This window comes from Ambystoma mexicanum, chromosome 6p, assembly GCF_040938575.1.
Source record: "Ambystoma mexicanum isolate Mex_15411 chromosome 6p, UKY_AmexF1_1, whole genome shotgun sequence".
Lineage (NCBI taxonomy): Eukaryota > Metazoa > Chordata > Amphibia > Caudata > Ambystomatidae > Ambystoma > Ambystoma mexicanum.
This window is the reverse complement of record NC_090935.1, coordinates 860,195,384-860,221,653: the sequence shown is the minus strand read 5'-3', so window position 1 is coordinate 860,221,653 and position 26,270 is coordinate 860,195,384. Positions and strand designations below refer to the sequence as shown.

The following is a 26,270-nucleotide window of genomic DNA, read 5'->3' as shown; positions in this document are numbered from 1 at the left end:
CATTATGTACACAAACAACGAAATCCTAAGCTAGGGGGTTGACTCGTTCAGCATTGGAATGACAGAATATTTATATCATTCATCTGCACTGTGCCACTAATGGCTGGTGAGCGTGAATTTGCACCCCTGGTGGTGCGCTTTAGATTATCAGACAGATATCACACCAAAGCGCCAAGCAGCAATGCAAAGCGCTATATTGCTTACCCTGCAGAGTTTGGGGGACCTGCTTCCAAATGCAGCCGGGCATCCAGTGCAAACTATGGGCCTCATCACGAGTTGGGCTTTAGCCCTTAAATGCGGCTAACAGTATTACCACTGCATTTAAGGGCTGGCCCTATAACGAGTTGAGCGCTAAATGGGCTGCTTTACTGCCAGCTTTTTCCTGGAGGTGAAAATCCCATTTAGCGCCCTGTTTTCGGTGGTATTGCCACCGGCTGAATTAGCGCCGAAAATGCCCCATTGGATCAAGTCGACCCAATGAGGATTTACCCATCCTGTGATCCGGCAGTTCTACCGCTGGACCGGTGGGTGCTAAGGCTATTAGTCAGGCGGTACAACAACCGGGATCCCACCCAACTCGTGATGAGGCCCTATGAAAGGTGTTGGTTGCTTGATGCAAAAGACTGGTTGGCGCATCGTAGCTTCTGTGTTTAGCCATTGGTGCGCGACCTTTCATGGGGCACCAGAGAAGTTTTCCATGTATGCCATTCCCATAATTAAGCAGCGTCGACTTCAATGCATTGGCCAGTGGTTGCACTTCTGATGGCCTCCCTGATGAGCATGAACTCGTTACTGTTGATTGTTCTCTTGAAGATGGGCCAGCGTGAATGTCTTTTTTTTTTGTTGCCAACAGTTGGGTTCTAAATGCAGAGAGCTGAGGGACATTCACTTTGGGCAGTGTTACAAGATTTCCGATGAAGGAATGGTCGTGATAGCGAAGGGGTGTCGGAAATTGCAAAGAATCTACATGCAAGAAAACAAACTGGTAAGTCCTCAATTTGATGTCCCTTGCGCAAAATGGCTTGCGTGCACTTTACTCTTCTCATCACCCACACTCACTTGTGCATACAATTTCCTGAGAAATTCTTCAGGGTTCATTTTCGCAACAAATGTTGTCTTTGTCCAATCTATATTTTGTCATTTTGTCTTTTACTTGAACGAGGCCTTGACAAGAAAGTTGCCCCCTCCCTGTCTGTGTGCACTATGCTGCCATTGTGCACGGCTGTCACTTTGTTTGCAATACCAGCATATACTTTGGTCTCTTTAGAGCACATGCAAAAACGCATTTTTTCCCCAAATTGTTAATCTGGCGAATGTTTTTATTGCTGCTATGCTTTCTCTGAAGGAATATTTGTTCAGTACGAGCTGCAGACTCATCATATTATAATGTGGGTTTTAGCATGTCAGTAAACACTGGCCTGGTCAGAGGAATTCTTATAGCAGCGCGTTGTTGCCTTGTGTGATGTCCACTGATCATGTGTCCCGTCCCAGAGTGCTATGATTCACCTCTGCTCTACGCCCCTTTGTCTCCTTATCCATCCACTTACCTCTCCTTGAGTCAAGCTAAATGAGATGGAGCAACCCAGTGTTCACAACACCTCTAATGTGTAAGTAGTGTACTGCATTCATAGGAAAGTGTCTCCAGGAACATTACAGTCCTAGTCTATTCTTAAAAGATGTTTCTACAGGGTAACTGTGGAAGTGCATAAACTGCGTGTGCTTGCTGACTGCATAAAGTGCACAAACTGCGTGTGCTTGTTGACTGCAGTAAGGAAAGTGCATGATTCTTAATTTATGCTGATCTTGCCAAATTCTGCTCTTTACTTTCAGGAGCTTATTGTGAACTCTGAAAAGTTGTTTCCTTAATGCACGTTTATTTTCGGTTTTTTGTTAAGTCTTGTCTGCTAAATAGTCTTCTAGTGTCGTCGTAATTGTTGGGGACACTTGTTTTCATCCTAAATTACAGAAACGCTCGACTGCTGCTCTTCCTTCCTCTTCCTTCCCTGGCATACTATGATGTACCAAAGCCGACCTATGTACTCTGGAAGAATGCATTGTCACAGCTGTGAGGTGCCATTGATCTCCACTCTTGCCTCTGACTGCCAAACCTGTCAATTATGTTCTATTCTTTCATAGGGAGGCCGTGCCCAATCCAGCGGTCTGCACCCTACTGCTCTCCAGATGTTTTGGACCACAACTGCTACAACCTCTCACCATTGTCTATGATGGCCGGAATGATGGAAGTTGTTGTCCAAATCGTCTGAATTGCTACACGTTTGCAGGCCCCTGCACTAATGCGACATTCCACTCAGTCAGCATACATCTACCAGGTGTGTAAAGACTGGCCCAACTTTACCTGTAGCGAATTCGCATGGCTGGGTGGTGGCCTAGAGACCATTGCAGGGCAGGAGCTGAGGAAGTGCTTCAGGACAAGAGTTCAGCTTGTTTGGAGTGCACAGCCAAGGGGCAGCAGATCTCGAGGTATCCTCGTTGCTGTAGGATTGCGTATTATGCCTACTGCTGAGTAGTCCAATTAGTCAAAATGTCTGTCTTGACCATCACATCTTATTATAGGACTAGTGATGCAATGGCTACATTTTTCTGTTTTCAAAGATTATGGCTGGTGTGCTGCCCGAGTCTGATAACTGGATCTGGCAGGAAACGTAGTCTGATTTTTGCAGATTAGATGGCATGTATGAATGTGCGCGAGGCCCGCAAATGAATGCTAGGAGGAATGTTGCTGTCGGTCGCCACGCATCCTCTTTTAAGATGGCTGCTACAGAATCTTGGGTGTCAGACTACCACCTCATTTCCCACAAGTGGCCATTGCAATGTTTTTGGAGGCCCCCACATATCTGCTCCTTTCAAGGTGACCATCTGGCTTCTCCATCCCGCCATGGTGCTGAAGGAAACCAACCTATATACAGATGACATGAAAGACTCCTAATGCTGAATTTGCCTCTTTCGCCTCAAGCATCTGAGTGTACGCAGAGTCTTTCGTCCTGTATGATCCCACATGTTGGAGGTATCCCCAGTGCATGACTGACACCCAAGGTACATTACTGGAGCACACAGAGGTCAAGTCGAGAATCCTGGCCTCCGCTGCCTCATTGCTTGTCTACTTGGTGAAGTGGTGCCTGGACTAAATTAAGATCTGCTGATTATTAACACAGATTGGTTACATCAATCCACCAACAAGCGTGTGGACCAGTCCTTCTTAGATTAAAGTTACATGGTTGGCAGCATTTGGAAGCCATTCACTCCTTGTTTACCACTTCAAGGCCCGCCAGTGTTGTATTGAATTGAATCCAGGCAGCTCCCTTTTGGCTATGTGGTATGATGTTGCTACTAGTGTATTTCCTGGGAATAGGAACTCATCTCAAAGACACATTTGCAGCCATACCTGAGAGTTTAATTGATTGTAGGGGTGCTAGTGTGCTAAATGTGTCTAATCTCCCCGTTTGGTTGCTTCAGATACAGAGCTGCATGACCTCTGACGGAGCAGTGCTTAGTTACTGCTGTCCGTGGCATCTCTGGCCTGGCTTGTTACCCATCTTTCAACAAGCATGTGCAGTGGGTTGATGACTTTGGGGCATATAGGAAAATCGTTTTTGATTTCATAATAATCGATGCAATAATGCATAAGAGGATAAGAAGGGCCATCTGTTTTGACATCTTGGGAGGGTAATTTAACGTCTACCTCAGTGGACTTTGTATGTTTGGTATTGTGCAAAAATATGTACATGAATGTTCTTTTAGGCATGTTCTGCCTGCTCCGTTTATCACAGCCCAGTGATGGCTACCTTTGTGTGTGCTGGAAGGGTTCAGAGTTGATAAAGGTGCATCAGTGGTGCAGGAGTTCAACCATGCTTCAAGGATTTCACAAGGGATTACCCCCATTGGTCCACAGTCTGGTGCATTGCAGCACTTCTCAACTGAGAGGGCCTGCTGTGTCCTGACCACAGTCAATTGAGAAGTTTGGAGATTGTTGTTGTAATAGGTGAGCAGCAGCCTGACAACCCACACTTTGGCATGTGCAGCCCTTTCAGGGTCTGAAGCTCTAAAGTGATGTTTCTCTCCCAAATAAGGGATGCGATCTGGTTCCCAGCACAAATCATTTGCTACGCCCAACTTTTTTGTGCCTCTTGCACTGTTTAATTTTTTTATTATTTTATTGTTCATTTATAACCCGCTTGTCTACTTGGTGAAGTGGGGGGAAGGGGGTATAGATGGTTAGCATCTTCCTGGTTGGAATGCTGGTCTTTGTAGTGTTTAGAAAGGACCCACGAACCAATCCCACGCCCCCAAAAGCAATAACCAGAGTAGTTCCTGGCTTTCCTGTTAATGGCCGAACCTAACAGCGGCAGTTCTATATGATTTTAATGAACCAAAAAAATGACATTTTTACGAACCCAAATAACGAAAACCATACCAAATGACTTATTTTTGGGGTTTGTGGGCGGTTGACCCCCCCACCCCTTGTTTCCCCATGTTTAAAACCCCACCAGATTTAACACCTTACGCCACCCCCACATATAACTTATTTTTTTAAATGGGTATTTTTCATAGTTTTTTATTCGTTATAAATTCTTTATTTTTTTTATTAGGTATAATCACTGGATACAGGTAGCGACACCCATTGTTTAGAAATGTAAATCCTCTCAAATGTTCTTCTATTCCTAAACTCAATCTTTGTTAACAAATCGAAAGTCTCCAAAAAAGGTTTCTTGGATTGAATGTTCACTATAGCCCATAGAACAAAGAGTCTTGCATTTTCAAAATGTCCAGAGAAGGACTCCCTCCTCTTGATTCCACAAACACCAGTGGGTATATCTCTCTTCACCAAGTATTTTCCCCAATGCTCCCAATAATGCAGATCAAACCAAGTCTTGTATCTTAACTGTCTCGAGAGAAGGAGCCCTCCTCTTGATTCCTGTTTACAATGTCCACAAACACCAGGTAATCAGTCTCCCTTCCCCTGGTCCTTTTATGATCCTTAACAGTTTGTACTCCATTCACTATCCTGCCAGGTATTCTTGTTGTCTGGTCCCAGACCCCAGTGTTATTGGCTTCTGTTTTGGGTCCCAGACCCCTTGGGTTTCTTGCTTACGGGTCCCAGGCCCCTTTGGCTTTGTACCTGGTTTACTCTTCTGCCAGGTATTGTTATTGTCTGGTCCCAGGCCCCTGTAGTATTGTTTTCTTTGTCGTTTGGGTGCCAGACCCCTTTGGCTTCTTGCCCTTCTGTCCCACTTTGGTTCTTGTTCTGTTGATATGGACAGCCCTGGTATTCCACATTCCCAGGGACTGCCACAAAGAAGATGGCTCTGGAGGACACTCCTTATGGATGCGAGTCCCTGACCCTGTATCCGACTGCAATATGGTCTCTCGGGGTTCCCAGCGAGCCTCCCGGTTTCCCAATCCTTCGATGCTTACCGGTCTCTGTTGGCTGCTTCTGGGTCTCTCGCCCCCATTCGCAGACCTCCTCCTAAGTTCATGTTCTGCGGCTGCTCCGCAGCGACTTTATGCTTTCTGGTGTCATGACCCAGGCAGCTCTCTCGATCAGCTAGCGCTTCGGTTTCCTGCTTTCAGACATGGCCCAACCACAGTGAAGCTCTACGGAACATCTCTGCCATAGCCTACTGACACGCCCATTATCCAATTGCGGCATCTTCTGGTTGTTGTTTAAACCGGATGCATGCGCATCGCGCGCGCATCGTAAAGTGATCGCCAAGGGACCTGGCTGTTTGGCTATTGGGGTGGGCGGGTGATGCGCGTGAGTGCGTTGGTGTTCGGGATACAGTATTTTTCTGGTACTTGAGGTTTTCCAATTCATTTTGATTGTGCCTTGTAATTACCAAAAAGGTGTGTGTCTTATATGGCTGCGATAGCTGTGCCTTTGTGTTCTGAACTTGGGGTGTCTCGGCACATTGCACAATTGAGTAATTAGGGACTGAATTGTTTAGTTCTATTGTGCTGTTGAGAACTCATTTCTCTTTTGCCATTCAGGTTGTGATTATAATGTCAGCCTCAGAGTAATATGGTGAAAAATCTTAGAAGTGGCAAACATTGCCACAACGGTTTGCCTAATAAAACGCTAACTGAGACTGCATCTGATGCCGCTCCACTCGAGGAAGCATTGAGCCAGTCTCAAGGGGCTCAGTGCCCTATCGCTTGTGTGGTGCAAGAGGAGTTGACTGTAAAACCTGACATCACTGTTGACATTTTCCATGGCAAAGAACCTGTAAGATATAAAATTACTTCCATGGCTGATGTCGATGTCGTTCTCAGTGCACCTCGCGGTATTTTGTCTAGTGACAAGCCGGTACATAATGTCCCTATTGATAATTCGTTACTTGGCTTTGCAGGGGATGTGTCTGGTATTCCTCCGACTGATGCATCAATTGTAGCTCCCTCCAGTGGTACTGGCCGAACTAAGTTGGCGGGCACGATTGGCAATTGGTTCTTCAACTCCTGCTGCATGTTCGAGTGGTGTTAAAGAGCAAGTGCATTTTCATGCTGCAGTGGCTGCTAATTTAAAACAATTGATGGCCAACAGAGATGCTGAGCTGGGTCCCTTAGTGAATAATAATAAAATGAAAGCGAGTTCCCCATCCTTTGATGCAACCATGAACCACAGGGAGATAGACTCTCAGTCACCAGTTTTAACATTTGATCCATATAAGTTTAAAACGTCCGGTGACCAAAGACGCCCTCCAAATTCCTCCTTACCACTTTACCCATTAGAAGACATCCTCATTGATCTTAATCACCAAGAACTTCAAAACTTTCCTGTTTTGACAAAGATCTTAATGTACTTGATAAAGGGCATGAATATACACATACTGCCATTAATACTCTGAGTTTATTAACTACTGAAATCTCAAATAGATTAAGCAGAATAGAAGGCTTTATGCTTGCCCAAGGGAAATGCCATACCTTCTGGGCCACCCAGTTGGTGAAGGATCGTACTAGCCTTCAAAAGACTCAAGTTGTTCCGCCCGCTTCTAAGCATGAACAGTGCACACAAACTTGTACACAAATAAGGGGCCTTGACCCCTTAGCAAAATCTTTCGCTCAAACTGTTCATCAGCAGGAGCCTATAGCTGACACAAGTAATTTGTCCCCCCTGCCTGACTATATGGAAGTTGCCAAGCTTCAGCATGACCGTATTTTGGTGCTTGAAAATATTCTTCTCAGAGCAAATCTAGTAACAATGGATGCAGTGATGGGGGTAAAGGATATAGACACTCCTCCAAACATGGAAGTGGACAAAGTTACTCCAGATAGCCCCTCAGCGTTAACTGACCTAATTGATCTCAATATGGCTGAGATTAACGCCTCTGAAAACCAGATAGACAAACAGGATGTTCAGCAGGATGAGCCCTCGAATACCTTTTTTTTTTTTTTTAATGTCATGTAAAGCTAGAAAAATGCATGCAAGGGCCCAAAAAAGGTGTTATCCGGCTAGCCTGCTCCCTACAAATTCCACAAACTCCTCTTCATTGAAGCCTAAAACTAAGAAATTAACGAACATAAAAATCAAAGATCACAATGCTGCAATAAAAAAGATTGCTCAAATTTCCTCTGAGGACGTGGTCATTGACTTGAACCAGCTAAATTTGGAAAGTCAAGTTCATTTGACTTTAAACAAGGGAAACCAAAATACTAATGACTTAATTTCTTCTCAGGACCTTGCAAATGTGACCCCGCAAAACCTGCCGGTGGACTTGGAGGGTGTAGAGAATGAGGGCATTGTAGTGGGGTCCCTATCTCATAAAACCACCACTCCTTTGCTAATGCAATCTCAACTACAAAAGATTCTTTGAAAAAATAGACAAAAAATGACTACAATGTCGTCTCAAACTATGCTTTTATCAAATAGTATTGAACATTTGGTGCATCCTAGTGCTCCAGTCAGTAATCCCAGTGACACCACCAACAATTGCAGGCCGAGTGGTGCGTCTAAGACATCAGGTTCTGAAGTCAGACATGGTAATGAGATACCGACTGAGTCGGAGCATGTGGCAACACGTGAACAGACCTCGTCAAGTGCAATTCCTTTGAGTCCAAAGCTGTGTGGTACCGACCCAACTTCGAACTCGAAATTGATTCAGGAGAATCCTCCTGAGGAGATCTCCTCGGAAATTAAATTGGTGGTGGGTTGGGAGGTTAACACAGCAATGAGTGAAAAGACACATTTAAATCGTTCAGCCCTTATGAAAGTGTTTCATTTAATCCCTGCTCTGCGTAATTTGATTTCTGATGTAGACTGGATAAAACTGTCACATGCACAAAATCATCGAATGATCTGCAAATTACACACTCGCATCATTGCCACCTTAATATGGGATTACAAAAAATGAACTTGAAATGTTGGTATATCATTTATTTGCTTTTTATTCAATGGAAGCAGCTACACATTTTATTGACTTCAAGCCTCTTATTGTAACACCAGTGAACAATGCTATGGGAATAAATCACCATTGCATGGTTGGAACCGTTAATAAAAATTACTTGATAAGGATACGCCTCAGACTGAAAAGTCATAAAACAGTTGGCTTTTAAATTCTTGGAATTATTGTGGTTTCAACAATGTATATTCTTGGTTCTCTACATTGCCCTATGATGACCATCCTGCTATACTGCAGGAAACGATGGCAATGAGAGATATCCATCTAGATGGATAATACTACATTTTGTACGCATGCTGACAGAGGTATGACTGGGAGGCCGCAAGGTGGCTTGGCAGTACTTGTAAAAAATAAATTTCAAATGAATGCGCAATTGGTTTATGCCTCACCTGAGATATTGGCAATCGTGGTCTCACCAGAGTTCGAGGCAATCGATCCCTTTTGGTGGTATCTCTGTATCAGAACCCAGGTGCTTTGTGCTTGGATGTTTTAATTCAGAATCTGAATCTATTACTGATCGAGGTTTTCATTAAGACCCCGAATGCTCAAATCGTTGTTGGTGGGGATTTTAACTCGATCCTAGCTGTTAATAGCGCCCCCTCATGATGTTTTTCAGACCGGTTTCTACTCTGTTATCTCATGAGAGAGGTCTGCTCTTTGCGAAGTTTTTGAAAGAATGGGATATTCAAATAATTCCTTTTTTACCAAAGACAACACCTATGACGTGGGCCTGTGGGAATAGTACATTGTGTATTGACCATATTACTTTATCAGGTGCATTGGCAGGCCATTCTACTTCTTGTGGTATAAATCGTCTGAATAATAGTGATCATGGAATTTAAAAATGTTCCCTTGTTCTCCGAATTCAGAGTTATGAATTTGTTCCCCTCTTTGGTCCTACCAGAATTAGACAGACGTAGGCTATCACTAAAATGGTCTCCTGCCTTTTGTAGGAATTTAACATACTAGATGAATCGTGATGTTATGATCATTGATGAGAATCAGGTATTGGATATGAACTGTGGTGCATTTAACACATGGAATGAGGATATGATTCGCAAACACTTGTTTTCATTAGCTATCCAGCAAAAGCAGGACCAACCTACTTATAACTCTGATATCTTTTAACGGTGAAATTGCAAGAGCTAAACAACAAAAAAATGCGGCAATTTGTAAAGTGCAGTTAACAGTGACTAACTTTGCTGAGTGTCAAAAGGCAAAAAATCGAATCGTATCAAGGTATAAAAATAATGTTAAATATTTTAAGTTTAACAGTTACTTTTAAAAAAAATCAAAATATGATTACCCTTTTGAGCACAAAAACCTAAGCGATCTGGGCACTTTTGAGAGATCCGTCTGGGAAAAACCTGGCTAAATTTTAATCTGCAGTCAGTGGCCAGATCTGGATGGCTTTCTTTAAATCAAAATCTGCATTGCCTCCAAGATTGAACTCTATTGTGACACAACATTTTTCTACATCTATGCCAGTGTCCTGCCCGTGGGTGGTGGAGGATATAGTTGCAGTTATCAAGAAATTGAAATTTTCAAAGGCGGCCGGGTCTGACGGCATTGCGCTGTGCGTTCTTAAGGATGAAGTGTCATTTTGATCACATCTTTCTTTCAAAGACGATGCCCACTTCATGGGCCACAGCCATCATCATCATCATAAAAGGGCCCCATTGACAACCCAGCTAATTTTAGACCTATTGCCTTATTGGATGTGGGCACGAAGGTTTTTGTATCCCTGGTCCTTAAGGATCTGAATCAAGTTGTATCATCTAGACAAATTCTTTCGCGATTCCAAACTAGCTTTAGGAAGACAATGGGAACACAGTTAAATGCAGCTATCTTATCACACATCCTATTGTCTTCCAAGCAATCTGAAAACGGACCAATATTTATGGCATTACTTGATCTATCATCCACTTTTGATAATGTCATTAGGGAAATACTTTGGGGAAAAAAATGCAATGTTTTCAGATCCCCCTCCATATTATAGCTATGATTGCACTCCTACATAACAATACAAACTATAGAGTGTGATTTGACCACACAGATTGTTTTCTGATCCAAACATACATAGGAGTAACACAGGGGTGCAATCTAGCTGCCATTCTATTTAACTTCTACCTAGCGGATATCGATACTCTTTGGGCATACTCTGATAATTCTCCAGTCAAACTAGATGGCTTGTGAATAAATTGGCTTGCTTTTGCCGATGACATGATTTTACTTGATCGTCCTCCATTTGGTCTACAAAAGAAATTATTTCACTTTGCTGGATTTTGTGAACAACATAATCTAAGCCCTAATCCTGCAGAGTCTAACATTGTGGTGTTTCCGAACAAAAGAAAACTTATTTCATATAAATGGACTTTGGACCGCGTTTCTATCCCGCGCTCCTTGGGTATGACATATCTTGGATACTCTTTGACCAACACCAACTCTATTATGAAATGGCAACTGTCTCTCTCCATCAAAATTCTCCCTCTGATAGGTCAGATGAAGATCATACTACATAAGATTTGTAGGTTTTCTTTGTTACCGTTGGTAGAATTCTACCTTTTTGAAGCTTGAAGCAGTCATTTTATATGGCCTAGATAATTGTCTATTACAGATTGGGCCAGCACTTAACATTATTCAAGGCAGGATTCGGAAGGGAAGTATTGCAGCTGCCAAAATCACATCCTAATGTCATCCTCATACACAAGCTTGGTCTAACCTCATTGGTCATTCTCCTCCATTCAAGCCTCGAGGCCAATCTGGCAAAAATGTTAAATCCTCCACAGAATTCTTTATATGAAGATATTGCGGGTATGATAGCTAGTGGCAACCCGAAATCTTTGACACTATTTGTTCAATCAACTGTAAGAGTCTCTTGATGCTATTGCAATGTATCCTGGTGATCTGGTAACATGCCCCCAGATTGTGAAATAAAACTCTACTAAAGGGATTGGGCAATGACCTGTGATTTGATAGGTACATATAAGTCTTATCTTGAAAATGCCAAATGTAGACATAAACAGAAGCCATATCTTCCATACATTATACAGGTACCATGTCATCAGGTTCATACAATGCTCATGCGATTTAGACTAAAGATTAGGCTTTAGATTTTCCGACTAAAGAACGCATGATTAACTGGAGTAACAAAAATGGGGAAATAAACGACTTGAAATGTAGATTTTGCAATGTAGAAATGTAGAAAGTGAATACGAAACACTAAAACATTTGATGATGAATTGTGCTTTTTTTAAAAAAATCAAGATCCCAATTTTTTGGGGCTTATGACAAAAACCAGTCTGCTTTCTTGTTTGACACCCTGTGGTCTCAATGTATGAGTGGACACAGGAAAATCAATTACTTTGGCCCTTTTCAACCTTATGAAAGTTATTGAAAACCATCTGGGGGCATGAGATAAAGTGACTAATACCGAAATTGTTGGCATTTTAGTGTAATAATGTAATATGGTTTGCTCAGGTTAAAGAGAGGTTGTTGGAGTAACATTGACAAAGAATATGTGAATATCTCGGACCCCTTTGTGATAAACTTTGCTAATATTGTGTTACACTAGAGCATATCTCTTCATAGGATTGCATTTAAGGTTTGTATTTTAGGTTTGAGAGACCTTAAGCGAATCAGATGTAATGATAATGTTGTGCATGTGTCATTGTACTGTTTTTGCTTTTTATTTTGTAAACTTTTAATTACTGTGTTGTATTGTTGCAATCTTAAATGTATTATTTGTAGTGTTGTAAAGGTGCTTGCATCAAAAACAACAATAAAAATTTAAAAACATATCTGCTAACGGGTAAAAGTCCTGTCTGTGATTGCTGGGACCAGCTCCTGACCACTGGCTCAGCAGCTCCCGATTTCCTCCATGGAGGATCTATCACGGAGTTTGAATTCCCCTCTTCTATTTCACTCTTGTCTTGACCAATAGGAAATCCACAAAGACTAGACTACTCAGTATAATTCAGAGGTGCTCTCTATGCTTCTGCAACTCTTCCTCGTCTCAGTATTGATCTTGAGGACTCTCAGTGAGTGGGTTGGATTCTTCCTCGTCCCAGTACTCCATACTGTCCTGGTTTTAAGAAAACAGATACGAACGCTAGGGGTGGCGTTATAGGGAGTTAGGCAGAAAGGTTGGTTAGGTGGGGCTATGGGGTTACCATCTTCTCCACGGATAGTCACTAATCCCATAGGGGGTTTCCCTACCCATGGGCTACATCCGCTGAGTTACCCACCTACCCCCCTCAGGGAGATGGGGAAGCGGCCTCGCTGGCCTCATCGAAAGGAGCTCCCCATTGGGGAGAAGTGATGACATCCGGGGATTTGTCAGTTGTTGTAATCAATATAGTTTCTCCCTCTCTGATGCAGGATGAAATCGTATCAGAAAAAGCATGCTTATCGTCGCACCCCCCTAAAATGATTGTCAATCGGCATACTGTGTCCGTCGTTATCACCTTCCACCTTTACCGCTGTGAGATTAATATCAGCCTCTTGACTAGCAGCTGCCTTCAATAATGTCACCTTCTCCCTTCATACCAGGCTCCTTGGTTCTTTTGTTTATTAAACCATGGCAGAATGACCTTTCTTAGCGCAAGATGTTTTGACCGCTGACGCACAACTCTTTTTAACTGACATGGGAGAGTTATGACTTGCGCTAAACTTATGAGAAGAGGTTGCCCCATACAGCTCAAATAATAATTATAAATGTTTTTTATAACGCGCTGAATACCGAAGAGGTTTCTAAGCGTAGACCCGAAAATCACACCTGTGTTGCTCTGCGTCGTCTTGCTTCCAGGGCCAGGGCGTTGCCACTGAGCCATACCACCCGTGCAAATAGTGGAGCAACACTTTTTTCCCAATATTTGGCAAATGTGTGACTTCAGTAGTATCCAATTAAGCGTCTTCTTCGTCCTTGCACTGCTTTCAGTGAATAGGCGGTGCCGCTCGACGGTGCAAAGATGTAGGAGGAATGTTTCATTGAGAACGCAAGGGAAGGCCACAGCAATCGGGTGTAAGAAGGCACTCCCAGTAGACCTCTTAAAAAAAATAAAACGCATAAGAAAGTGTAGTGTAGCAGCATTAGTGTGCACAACTCACTAGTGTTTCATGTCCGCAATACGCCCTTATTAGCTGCATCGTTGGGGGTAGCTTTATATACACCTTTCTTCTTACAGATGTAATGTGCCAACAAAAGCCTTCGCATTCAAAAGTATCCTGACGGGGCCCGTCTCTGGCCCACGGTGGTGTCCCGCGAAAGAACACGTGCAGGCCTTGCTTGTTGCCAAGGAGACCAGATGGGGTCTGTGCTGTGATGTTCGTAGGGCCGAGCTTTCAGACTAGAGGTTCCTGAAGGTGGAAAACATGACGAACACAGAAGAAACGTAGTTACGTAGTGGCACGTGCATTGCGTAATCCAAGAGCTCCAGAGGACGTAACACCCACAGAACACCGATTGAAAGTGCCCCCCAAGGTTGCTGAAGGGGAAAACGCACACCTGTTTGCTAATGTGCATGAAGACAACTAGTCCCATACTGATAAATTCAGGAACTGCCCATCCCAGCCCCGACTTCCACTTCACGCAAATGGGCAGAGGAGACCCCGAAGGCCACTACTCAGAAATGTGCAGGCTCAACCCATCGTGTACACTGCCCTGCACTCCGAACGCTGCTACTGGCCGTTGCTTTGCCTGGTTCCCAGGTGCATGTTACAGACCGGTGCCCACTGTCCTACGGCCTGGCCAAGGCAGAGCAGCAATGAGCCACTGCAGCTGCATGTCCAGTGTGGATCGAATAGGGCATAGAATTGAAAACGGACTTCATTTTTGTGGGAAAATGATAGCATGGTTAAAGGCATGTGTAGTTGCATCCCAAGTCAACCCCACCGCCCCAAAATGTGCTGATTTGGAATCTAAAAGCAAGCCTAGCAATACTACTGCCATGCATTACTCATGACGTTACACGTGAAATCTCTTCCTGGGACTAGAAGGCTTTTTTGGTTGCAGCTTCTGGCATCTGTAATTATATCGCTCTTAATGTAAGAGAGGCTCTTAACTGCTTTCATGGTACTTGGAATCTTAATCCCAGATAAGGTATAAAGCCATTACTGCCTACTGATCTTGGGTGTGGGATGTTGTGCCCTGCACGGCCAAGATTGTGATGGTGTGCCCCTTTTAAGGAAACGAATCCCTGAAAAGAGCTTGTGCTAATGTCACGTGTGTGACCATGTGACCCACATAATAAAAGCGATGAGCGGTTTCCAGCTCATCAGTCAGATCCACCAGACTCCTGCCTGATGTGTTGTCCTTGCAGCGCTGCGTTCCAAGCGTCGGGCCTGCATGGCAAAGCTTGCCCACATATAGTCTGCAGAGCCCCTGCATGGCAACTCTGCATCTGGGTACGGAGCCCCTGAGTGCCAACTCTGGCTGCGTGTGCTGTGATGACCTGGGTGCCCCTGGCCATGGGGCGCCTGTGTCACCACTGGCTAACGGGGATCCCTGTTACAGTGTTGTCGGCTGGGTGCCCCCAGCAACCATGTGCTTGGACCCCTGTGCCCTGGGGTTCAGACATAATACAGATAACCTTGTTTTCGAAGGTGCCGTCTTCTACAAATACAGATGCCATTCCATACCATTGCAACTGGCATACATGTACCTGTGGCTCTTCCACGGCGCGGAGAACAAAAAGAGTGAAGGGAAAAAACAAAAACTACCACTGGCCCAAGACAAACCAAAGCCCAAATAGACTTGTCCTTGGCAATGAGCGCAACATGAGATGTCCTACATAGGGAGTGAGTGGTGGTGGGCGAGTTATGGTCACTTTTATGAATTTGGGGCATTTTGTTTTGTGATGCAACCAAAGCATCCCTTAAACCAGCATGTTTTCACTCCTCTCTATCCTTATTAAAACCCGGTATGTTATGTTCTGAAGCCTTTATGCTGTCCCAATCGCCATCGTAGGCATTGGATCAGGTGGAGTGCCGATCCAAGAAAACTCATGGTAACTAGCATTTTCTAGAGACCGTGTTTTCTGGTGCCCTGGAAGAAATACTAGAATTGGTGGAAGCCTGGTTGTTTGCTGGCCCGGAGATCTGGAGATTCCTAAGCAGAAGTGTGCAGGCAAGAATTGTCAGCTAGCATTATGTGCCCACAGTCTGGCAATGCCAAGCCTACGGCCAGGAAGCGACGGAGCCAAGGATAGTCTGTTCACAAAGGTGAATGCGGGGAGCCGCAAAGGGAATAGGGAAGAAGGAAGTAGTATCCACCGTGCAAATGTCCCTGGCTCTCCATCAGGGCAACTCACTAATGTGAGCTGTGGCAGATCAGAAGGTGACCACTTGGCATAGTGTGCCCGCTGTGCCAATCCAGCTTTACTTCCATGGGCTGAGTGCTTTATGTTATCGAGTATGCCACATATTAATGATCCTATACTAACGTGCATCCAAGGGCACAGACGTGCAATGGAGTCCAGAATGCAAATCACTCACTCCGGTTATGCAATGTGAAGAAGACCCCTGTGTCCAATGTTCCCTCTATGCGGTGCGTATGTGCGCATGCGCAGCTTACTTCTGGGTGCCCCTCAAGACGATTTTTAGCAGTGCACACAGACAACTCTCACCTATTATTAAAAGATTTAATAAGGTATATGCCACAACAATTACCAGATATTTGCTTTTTCTTAAAATAACAAACTAATATTGATATTCTGGCTTTGCATTACCCTACTATGCAAGCGTGACCTTAAAAACCCCAAAAACCGAATACACCCATAACCGGTTCAAAACAATTCGAAAAAGTGGCTCCATGTGCAGCGGAATCAAACCAAGATATGCCTGGACACATTAACCAAATAATGTTCCCTCCCCACCCATGACTCCAATCCTTGACTCTACCACGCTTTTACCTTCTGACTCTACTCTTCTGCCCCAGAACACATTTAGATATCAACCTTGACACTTCCTCTTTTGGCTCTGTGAAAGGTTACCAGACTTGTGCCTACATCCACTTGTTTTAGATTTGTTGTAATATGAACAACTTTCAAGCACCAGTATTTCTGTTGCTCATGGTGCCTCACCAAAAGCGTCAGCCAACCTATGTAACACAAGTATCAGCCCAATATCGGCTACTGACTGTAAGTGAGCAGGCTACTTGGATGTGTAGCCTTATCCGATGCTTCCTCTTCTTTGTAGATGTCACACAAGTGCTTTGCAGTGACCCCCTTTCTAGTTAACACATTATGAAACTCCAATATTAATTTGACTTCTAAGAATTTTGAGTAGACAAAGGACATGCTCAGCGTCTCCTACTTTAGCACTGCTAACATTACCCTATAAGTGGAGAGCAACATTGAATCATCATTTACTTGGCCTGCAAGGGACAATGGGTATGGACTATGCCTGGCATTACTCCTCTGTAATATTAGGGCAATGGTTATTCTAGGTGTTGTATTTATTTATATACCGGAGGAACAATGCTCTTTTGATCACAAAAGAACATACAAGAGGTAAGAAATCAGATTTGATGGGATGCAGTGAGCTTCTTAGCATAGGGTGAGTTTGAGGGATATTCTGACTAGGCTGTGAAGGGGAGTAAATGGAACAATCAAAGGGGACAATACATAAGTGGACATACATGGATTAAGGACAACCAACATTAACCATTTTTAAGTGCAGGTAGGTGGTACGGACAGCTGTGCTTGGGATGTGACAATGATGGGTGAAGTGCTGGAGTGTAGGCAGGGGAAGTGCGGGACAGGGGCAAGATGGAGGCGAGAGAAAAATGTTAGCCGGATGAGAGGTAGGTTAAGAGAGTAACTCGCAGGCGAGGAGGTAGGATTTTAGTTTGGTTTTGAACAAATCCATGTGGACTCTTCTCTTGGATGTATTCCATGCATGTGGAGCCAGAAGAAAGGGAGTAGAAGCGAGAGGAAGCACAGGCAGGGCGAGGAGCCACAGGGGTAGTTGAGGAGGCAGAGTCGAGATTCAAGAAGGCTTGTAGAGTTGGATAGAAGAGGATGGATACAGATCGTGGAATGCTTTTCACACAATCTGCATCCTTTCCAAGTGTTCAGAGTTCCACTGGGCATAGACCATAATCAGTTACATGGTAACTCGACAGAAATGGCTTCATTGGGCAATTGTATAATACTACAAGGTTGTAGGGGTGGGGTATGCTGCAAACAATCTTGTATGCACTGCAAAATAATTGTACCTGCAGATTGATGAAATGTTCTTAAAAAGCACATATCATAATGGCATTAAATATGTTTTACTTGCAAAGTATTGTTGGTGTGCAAATACCCCAGCAAGTGTTTACTGCTACAATTCCTCACTTTCTACAGTGCTCTATAAACTAGTATTGGAGGTCCGCACAGGAGCCAGGGTATGTGGTGGTCACAGGTGGAAGGGCACAGGAGAATACTCTTTTGTGATTAATAAATCATCATATTTCAGAAATCGGGCAGAAATCTTATTAGAGGGGTTTCCTATGCCACTGTTCTGCTGATAACTAGCTTGAAAACATATCAGTGCAGCTTTGTGGGTAGAAGCAGGGGGTGGACTCCCATGTCTTTGTTTCACATTTTTGTTTGGCAAATGTTCCTGGTTTAGGGAGCAAAATGAATGGTGTATATACATCTCTTGGCTATAAGGCTTGTTTTGAGTAAAAGTCCCAGCTCACAGGACACGCAATGTGGATAGTAAGCAGAGGCCCAGGAATTTGGACCATCATCTTCTGAGGTGCAGTTATTCCGGTGCAATTCTAATTATTACACATTACACATCCTTAGATAAACCATGCATGTTCTCCTGGCCCTTGAATGACTTTGTTCAAGTGGCACATCAACTCCTTTTGGCATGTTTTCTGGCACATTCCTTTCACTTGACATTATTCCATCTGCAGATATTGTATTCTGTCTGAATTGTTTGACAGCTACATCAATTATGCGATATTTGTTTTTTGTAATACACATCAGTGTTTCCCAGTGGCATAAGACACATTTTTCCTGCACGTGAGTACTCTTGCTAGGTACTGTTGCAGATATTGAAATCTTGCACTAGTTGAGGATTTGTTTTTATAATAACATAAAATATTTTTGTTAGCCTGTGTTTGGAAAAAAAGCGATGTAAGATGCAAATTTTGCACAGGTTTGTAAAGGATTTAGTGGATGGGAAGCGGAAATTCCTTTACGAACTCTATTCAGCGACATTAGCTCACTAACTATTCGTTAGTCAGTTGCGTCCATGGAAAATGTGTGCACGACAGCCAACCAGTTCCACACATAGACAAAATAACATTAGAGGAAACATTGCCTGTGGCCATTGCATAAACTGAAGGTCTGACAAGAAACTCATTGATCCCAGGAACTTGACACGTATCAACGAAGTCCATGGTCTCCCCAAAAATACTAGCCATTGGTACCTATAAGACAGAGTCCAACACGAGAGGCTCATTTAAGAACTAGCTAAGTGATGACATCTGTAACTTTTATGGATTCGTGATTTGTATCCATGCCGAACATATGATTTGAGCATCTTTTTGCATTTTCGGACTCTTCATCAAATTCCCTTTGAGAATATGGTTTGTCTGACCTGTTTGGAGGACGTTTTTTTAAAAAAAATGAAGAAAAAAAACATAATAGCCTTGCTTCCTCATTAAGTGGACTTCATCGAATCACTTCTTGAGGGGAGCGTTCCTAATCTGTATATTCCACAGAGAATGAGGGGCTGCTTTTGGACCTCTAATGTTATCTTATAGGGTTGTATGTGCTGCTTGTTATGTTGTTACATTGCGCCGATTTTATTTTTTTTAGCTTTTTAAACTTAGTTGAATCCCACTTTTAAGGCACCCTTCCTCATCCGGCGACTTTCGGGACTTTAAAATGCCATTTTATAGAGTTGTATGTTTTATGTTGTGCTATTTGATATGATGGTTATTTATAACACGCTTAATACCCAGAAATTTCTAAGCGCGGACCGGGGGATCGAACCTGTGTTGCCCGTGAGCTATCCTCCCGAGACATATTTGTTATGCTTTTTGTCAGCAGAAAATCAAGGGGATTGGTAAATATATAACTGGCAGAATTTTAATATCCACAGGTAACCTTTCCAAATGCCAGAACTGTTGGTTTTGGCAGTGCTTGTGGTGTCTGTTCCATAAATGGGTGACAGAGCCAGGTGGAATGTCACTTTTTCCCAAATGCCATTGAATGTGTTTGTCGTGTGCATGTTGAGGATATTGAAAGCAGAACCATGTGCTTTGGACAAAAACTGATCTTTTAGTTAATTTGCAACTCTTTTCCCCTCGTTTTTATTTTGGCTGCTGTTTTTTAGTTGAGAGCTCAGCAAGCCTATTTGACTCGTGGCACATCTGCGGTTTAAGTAATTCATACCTATTTATTGTTCAAACAGTTTTTATTCTTGTTTTGAAAAATACATAAACACTGAACCTGAATGTGTACAGTTTATTTTAGTGCAGTTCGTGCATGTGTTTTGTGAAGCACCAATGCTGTCCTTTTGCCTTCAGATGGGAAAGAGCTACACATAGCTGTCTGTCCAACAAGACCAACCTTGTCGACTTCTTTTTATTGATGTTCATATTGAAAAGCTAAGGTCACCCAGATACATTGTGGAAAATGGGGGCCAATTTGAAATCTCCTTTTCAGAAATGAATGCATAGTGTTGTTTGAATTGAAGCTAATGAAACACTTGTACACGGCTAGTTCATTTGTGAACTTTGATTGCTCAGGGGGTTGTCTTAAGAGAAAAGAGTTTGATTTAGGTTTCCGCAGATGACGCCAAGGGATTGTGAACCAACTCCTCAATCAATGCGCTTGTTTTCCTGGGTCCTGATGATCGGATGTTCGTCAGCTGCTTGTAAAAGCTTAAGGTAATCATGTTTTCCACCTTCTGTATCCCCTCGTACATCTTGTGTGATCCATACTTCAATGCCTCATGCCAGAACTCCACCTTTCTTTTAAATCCCTTGAATTTGTCCATGCAGTAATAGGGTAAGCAAGCTCAGTAGAGGATCTACTGAAACAGTTTTTATATTTAAAAAAAAAAAGTAACACTTTTATTTTAGTACGGTTGCACACATGGGAAAGACAAAGCAATAAAAAATGTACAATGTAATTTCATGCTTGGATGGGACAGCAACTAAGAGTCCTCTTTTCCTCCCCCCCCACCCCCCTCCTCTTTGTATGTTCACCTTCCTTTTCAGCCCACCTAACTCCTTTATTTAACTACTGGGTCTCTGGCCTTCCCCTGATCTGTATTGTCCTGCAGGTTCAGCCGAGACGAGTGGGGCCTGTGTGTTTGTGCTGGGAAATCACTGTCGTATTCTAGTACAGGTGCCCACATATTCGTGAACCTGTGCAAGAGGCCATCCCTGGCAGCGGTAACCTTCTCTGCCACCAGGATGTCCCATATCTTAATCCACCAAAGAGTTAATGATGGGCCCTGTGGGGGCTCCCAGGTGTGGGCAATTGTGATTCTTCCTGCTAGGAGCATCTGCGTGATAAGTTTGGCTGTCGCCCCTTTCCTTGGATATTATCCCCTGAACCGGGGAGTCCAAAAGGACCACCTCAGGAGTTTTTGGAATCGGGATCCGGGTGATGGCTTTAATGGTGGAGAGACACTGGTCCCAGAAGGATTGGACAACCTGGCAATCCCACCACATGTGCAGGTAGTTGCCCTGCTGCGCGCATTTGTGCCAACATTGTGGGTCCTAGTACCTTCTGGATGTGATGGAGCCGCACCGGATGGGTAGTACCAGCGGAGGAGCAGCTTAAGGGCACATTCTCCATTTGTGACACATAGCGAGGAGAAGTTGCCTCTTGTCCAGATGTCCTCAATCGGGTGCCCCAGGTCCGCTTGCCATTGTACCATGTATGTGGGCCTCAGGGTCAGAGTTTTATAATCTTACTCATTTCAAATGATCAAGAATTCTGCAATTGTTAGTTTCAATATTCGTGCTATAACTTTTCCTCCAAGACCCAGTGCACTTCATTGTGAAATGGAAGAGACCGAGGTTAAGCTCCCGTTGCTTTAAAAATCACGAAGTATATGATATTTTGAGGTTTTTGATTTTGAATACATTTTGACCCCTTGACCTTCTACTGATGGGAGTTGCTCCTGGTAAACTCGTGGCCAGAAGTGTTTCCCAGAGAGTTAAACAATGTGATACTTCAGCTTGTTTGGCCTTTGAGATGAAGCCTTTGCTACTGCAACAAGACTTCGCAGGTGTCCCAGCGTAAAGTCCTTGATTTTTCATGAATTAATTTGCAACTTGAACAGTTTCTTCCCCCACTTGATCGCTAAATTCATTCATTACAAAAAATAAATTGTTCTTTTGTGGAGCTCTCGTCAACCAAATGGAACATTGCTTTAGTATTTTAAAGCAGAGAGTACATTTGTTTGTCATCTCGGCTTCCTTGAGACGCTTCTCAGTAGCTTTCGGGAGCTGTCCGCTCCTCTGGAGCTCTGGGGTTAACAGCCTTGTTCAGCTTGGCGCAAATGGTATATGGTTAGTCACGACCCACACTAAGCCTACCTGTACCAAACTGTGTGCGGCCAGGGTGGAAAATGTTAAATAAGTCGGGAATCGGATTGATTGAAAAGGAATACGAATACAAAAACGCTGCTGTCACTACTGTATACTTGGAAAACCCAAAGATAACGTTAACCAGTTTCTTTTGATTGCAATATCAGTTAGAATCCGCGTGTCCCGTCGTCCTGACTTTAGAAAAGGTGCACTTTTCGTCGACTTTGCTAGAAAAGAATGTGCAGGGTCTCGCCAAAATGTGCTTTTCTTCGAGCGAGAGTATCACTGTGCACTGCAACGTTGCGCTGAGCCACAAGGTGGCGCTCGGAGGACGTAGTCCTGAAAAACGGAGTCCTTTCTTTTCATTTTAGCCCTTGGAGATGTCTACGAGTTTTAATACAAAAATATGTATCTAGTGTGTTCGCACGTCTCACCAACCGCTGGTGTCGCTGCAGGTAAGGAGCCGATGCAGTGTGCTAAAACCTTGCCGTCTGCTGCGTTGTGATGCTTTTGGAGAAGCCATGTCAACTAGGAGATGGCGTATTCTGGTGGGAGGGGCAGAGCTTAGTCCCACCCTGCCCCCCGCCCCCACTGCCCAGCACATGCCCATGTCTCACTCTGCTTCTCCGGGGCGCGACGGGGATAGTTGGCTTATGGTGGTAATATATGACCGATATCCTGGGGCCCGCAGGTAGAACGCAAGTAGTGGAACTATGTGTTCCTCTCTGTCCTCCCCACCAAATCGTCACCGACCCCTTCCCCACCCTGGACCCCCAGCCCCTGCCTTTCTTCCACTGCATCCCCCAACACTGGTTTATAGCTTGTAGTATCTGGGAACCCAGGTAAGCCAGCCGGCAAGCAGGAACCACGCAGGAGTCCAAGAGGTACAACCAAGAAAGGTGCTGTATTGCTCAGACCTCGAGGTAGAAGGTTACTGGGGAGAGATCAGGCTAGGCACCGATCTAATGCTGGTTCCCATCTCCAATTCCCCCCACCGTCATGCCAAGAATCCCACCACACACCGCATTCTACATTCCCTCTGGCATCCCAAGCTAGCTGACCGACACAGACAGCAAGGAAAGCATTCACTCTGCCTGCCAGACACCACACACAACGGTACTATCAACACTGAAAAATTGAAAACTAGGACGTTGTCCCCCATCACCCCACAGCATGCATCTGTATAACACATGCACACGCTCCCTCCCACCCGAATAATTTCAGGCTAATCATGCTTAATTGCAGAAAACCAACAGGATCAGCGTTTGCAGAAAACAATTATACAGTGCTACGTGGCCAGTTGGTAATGGAAATTATGTCACAGGCAGCCTAGTAGAAATAAACGCAAGCAAACTAGCCTGCAAGACGTGACGCTAGCTGTCATTGGCAGGGCTCTGGTTCCAATACCCGGAAGCGGGGGTTTGGGGGCGATGGGGGTGGGGGGCATAAACAGTTTCCCTTTCCTGTCGCCTAGAATGGTGCTCCAGGTGGCACAAATTACGGGAACAATGGAGAATCTTTTCTAAAGGTAAAGGAACGTTGCTCTCTTTAGTTCCCACCAACTTCGACCTCTGGGGGCCAGGACTCTAAGTGGACCAAGGGAAGTCCGGGTGACGCCCCATAATGAGCAGTAGATCTGATTTTTACATTTTGAAATCTTTTTTTTATTTTGTATCTTCCCTGTGCCTGTGTATGGATTCTGAAAGCTGCATTTAAATTAATTAGCGCTCATTAAAAACTGCAGGGCAGCAATCGATTTTACAGACTGTGAAAAGAATGAAATAAGAGGTCGTCCGCTGCTCAAGCTGAGTAGCCGAAGCCGCATCCCTGTAAACTGTTCCGTCCAGCAGAGAATTTGTGGCTTTTGGTTTGCAGACAATTCGCAGGTGGGGGAGTATTGTGACAAATTAAATGAGCCCCAAGCCGAGTGCCATGTGCATTATGTGCCGTGAAGGGTTGCATGCTTGAACCCCTATTAAAGATATATTTGACACAACATAAAATCTATTGCTAGTCTAGTCTTCTACTCCCAAAATGATTTTAGATTTTTTTTTTTTTTAATGAAAAGGAACTAGGAATTGTGAATACGTCAGAAACAGGAGCTGGAAAAGGCGGCATTTTAAATTACTTCTTTTATTTTTCCAATAGAAAACCTGAGCTATATCGAAGATTCTGCTCTATGAAGAATGTATCCAAAAAAGGGTCATCTGAACTCTTTAAACAAAAAAAAAAGTACTGTCTAGTAACAGGTACTAACCGAAGTTCTGTCCCTACCACTATCAACAAAACGCAAAGACCCAACAGAAGCTACTTGGACCCTTGGCCTTTGAAATGTGAAATGGAATGGGGACTGGTTTCTGACCCACACCGGGAGGCTAGCTCAGGGGCAACGTGCTCACCTTGGAAGCAAGACCACACAGAGCGCAACACAGGTTCGATCCCCGGGTCTGCGCTTAGAAACCTCTGGGTATTAAGTGCATTATAAATGACCTATAATAACACCCTGGTATGCTTTTTCAGTAGGGTTCTTTGCCCCTGCCGCACAGTCTAAGGCTGCCTTGGGTTTTGGTTCTCGTCACCTCAATTTGCGTTGTGTGTTCTGTCACCCTGCCGTGGGTCCTGGTTTGTTGTTCCCCACCTTGGGGTCTTGCGTCTCTCACCCTGCCCTGGGGTATAGTTTCTCCTATTGTGCTCCACCCAAGGGTTTTGCTTTTCTCGTTCCGCCTTTGAGTATGGTTGCTCTCACCTGTAAAGAGAATAGCACTTCGAACGATAACAATAATCCAAGAGACCAAGAGATCACTACACCGATTTGCAAGGGAAAACAAGGTTTATTACATGCAAAAAGGTCTCGGACGGTTCTATACAACTGAACGGACACAGAGCTTGTCACACCCCAAGAATTTAAGTTGCATAGCAGAAGACTGCAAAATCAGCATACATGGGGTGCAATGTTATCCCACCACCCTCATTGGCTACCGCCTATAGAACATGACCTACAGTCCCTGGACCGATTGACCACACCTAATCTAAACTCATTCTCCTAGACACGTGGCCCACTACATCGTCACTGTTAAATCCAGGTATGGGATTGGTTACTAAAATATTGACACACTAATAAATTCTGACTGTCGCATGATGTGCACCTCTCCGATCCAGACCCATTCAGAGCAAACTGGCAAGGCCCACTCTGCTTTGATAAGACAATGGGCATTCACATTATCCCAGACACTGCGGCGCACACTAGCTGCACCCCCAACCTTTTTTTAAAAAAAAATATTTTATTGATTTTATATTTTAGAAGAACAAACACACAACACAATACAACTGTTAATTATTTACAGAAACACAAAAGAAAATACGAAAAAACTCTCCCCACCCCCCATCAAGCCAGAGCCGGCTCCCTTGTATCCTCAGTCGGGGCACAGTCAGGTGGAACATTGTCCGTAGGCCCATCTTCCGAATTCTCAGATTCGTCCAAACCCTGTTGTGGGTTGGTCATAGAGGCCACCAATTGTCGCCAGGCCAGCAAGGGCCCTATCTCCTCCTCGCCCCCTCTAGTGACCGCTTCAAACCATACCACGGATTCAGCCTCCGCCCACCTCATAAGGTCCGCCCACCAAAGTTCCACTCTCGGCCTGTAAGCCGATTTCCAGTTCATGGCAATCCTGCGTTTGGCCAGAACATATACCAGGTCCCTCAGCTTGCTCAGGTGCTTAAAGTGTCTGGGCCTGGGAAAGATCCCAAGCATACATGACCAGGCAGATCCCACGTCCAACACCACTCCCCCACCTGCGAGCTTCATCTTAACCTCCTCCCAAAATCTATACACTTCCGGGCAGGCCCAAAACATGTGTAGCAACCCAGCGTCCACCTCCCCACACCTGGGGCATTTTTGAGTGATCGAGCCTCCGAACCGTGCTATCTTCTGGGGAGTCAGGTAGGCCCTATGAGTAATGTAGAACTGGAGTTGTTGGAGCCGTGCATTTCGGGACACCTTTTTATGATACCCCAGGACCCTCTTCCACTGACCCTCCGTCATGAGTCCACCCATCTCCTCCTCCCATTCATGCCTCAGTTGGGGCAACTCTTTCCCAGCCTTCGTTCTGAGGAGTTCGTATATCCGTGATATTTCATGCCCGCCCTCTGAGACATCATACATAGTTTCAAGGGTGGCATCGGGATCATCTGCCAGTGCCGTCACCGGCCATCTCTCTCTTACTCGTTGCACTAGCCTGGCATAGGTGATGTACTGGCCTCTGTGCACCCCCGTCTCATCCTGCAACTTTTGGAAGTCCAACGCCTCCCCC

General features: G+C 44.3%; 1 protein-coding gene across 1 annotated transcript in view; it reads left to right on the top strand.

The window, feature by feature from the left end:
• Positions 1-26,270, top strand: part of FBXL17 (F-box and leucine rich repeat protein 17) — a 2,179,700-nt gene that overhangs the window by 174,040 nt on the left and 1,979,390 nt on the right. Inside the window, exon 4 of the mRNA XM_069625476.1 lies at positions 854-985. Coding sequence (XP_069481577.1) covers positions 854-985 — 132 coding nt within the window. The remainder of the gene's footprint in view (positions 1-853; positions 986-26,270) is intronic.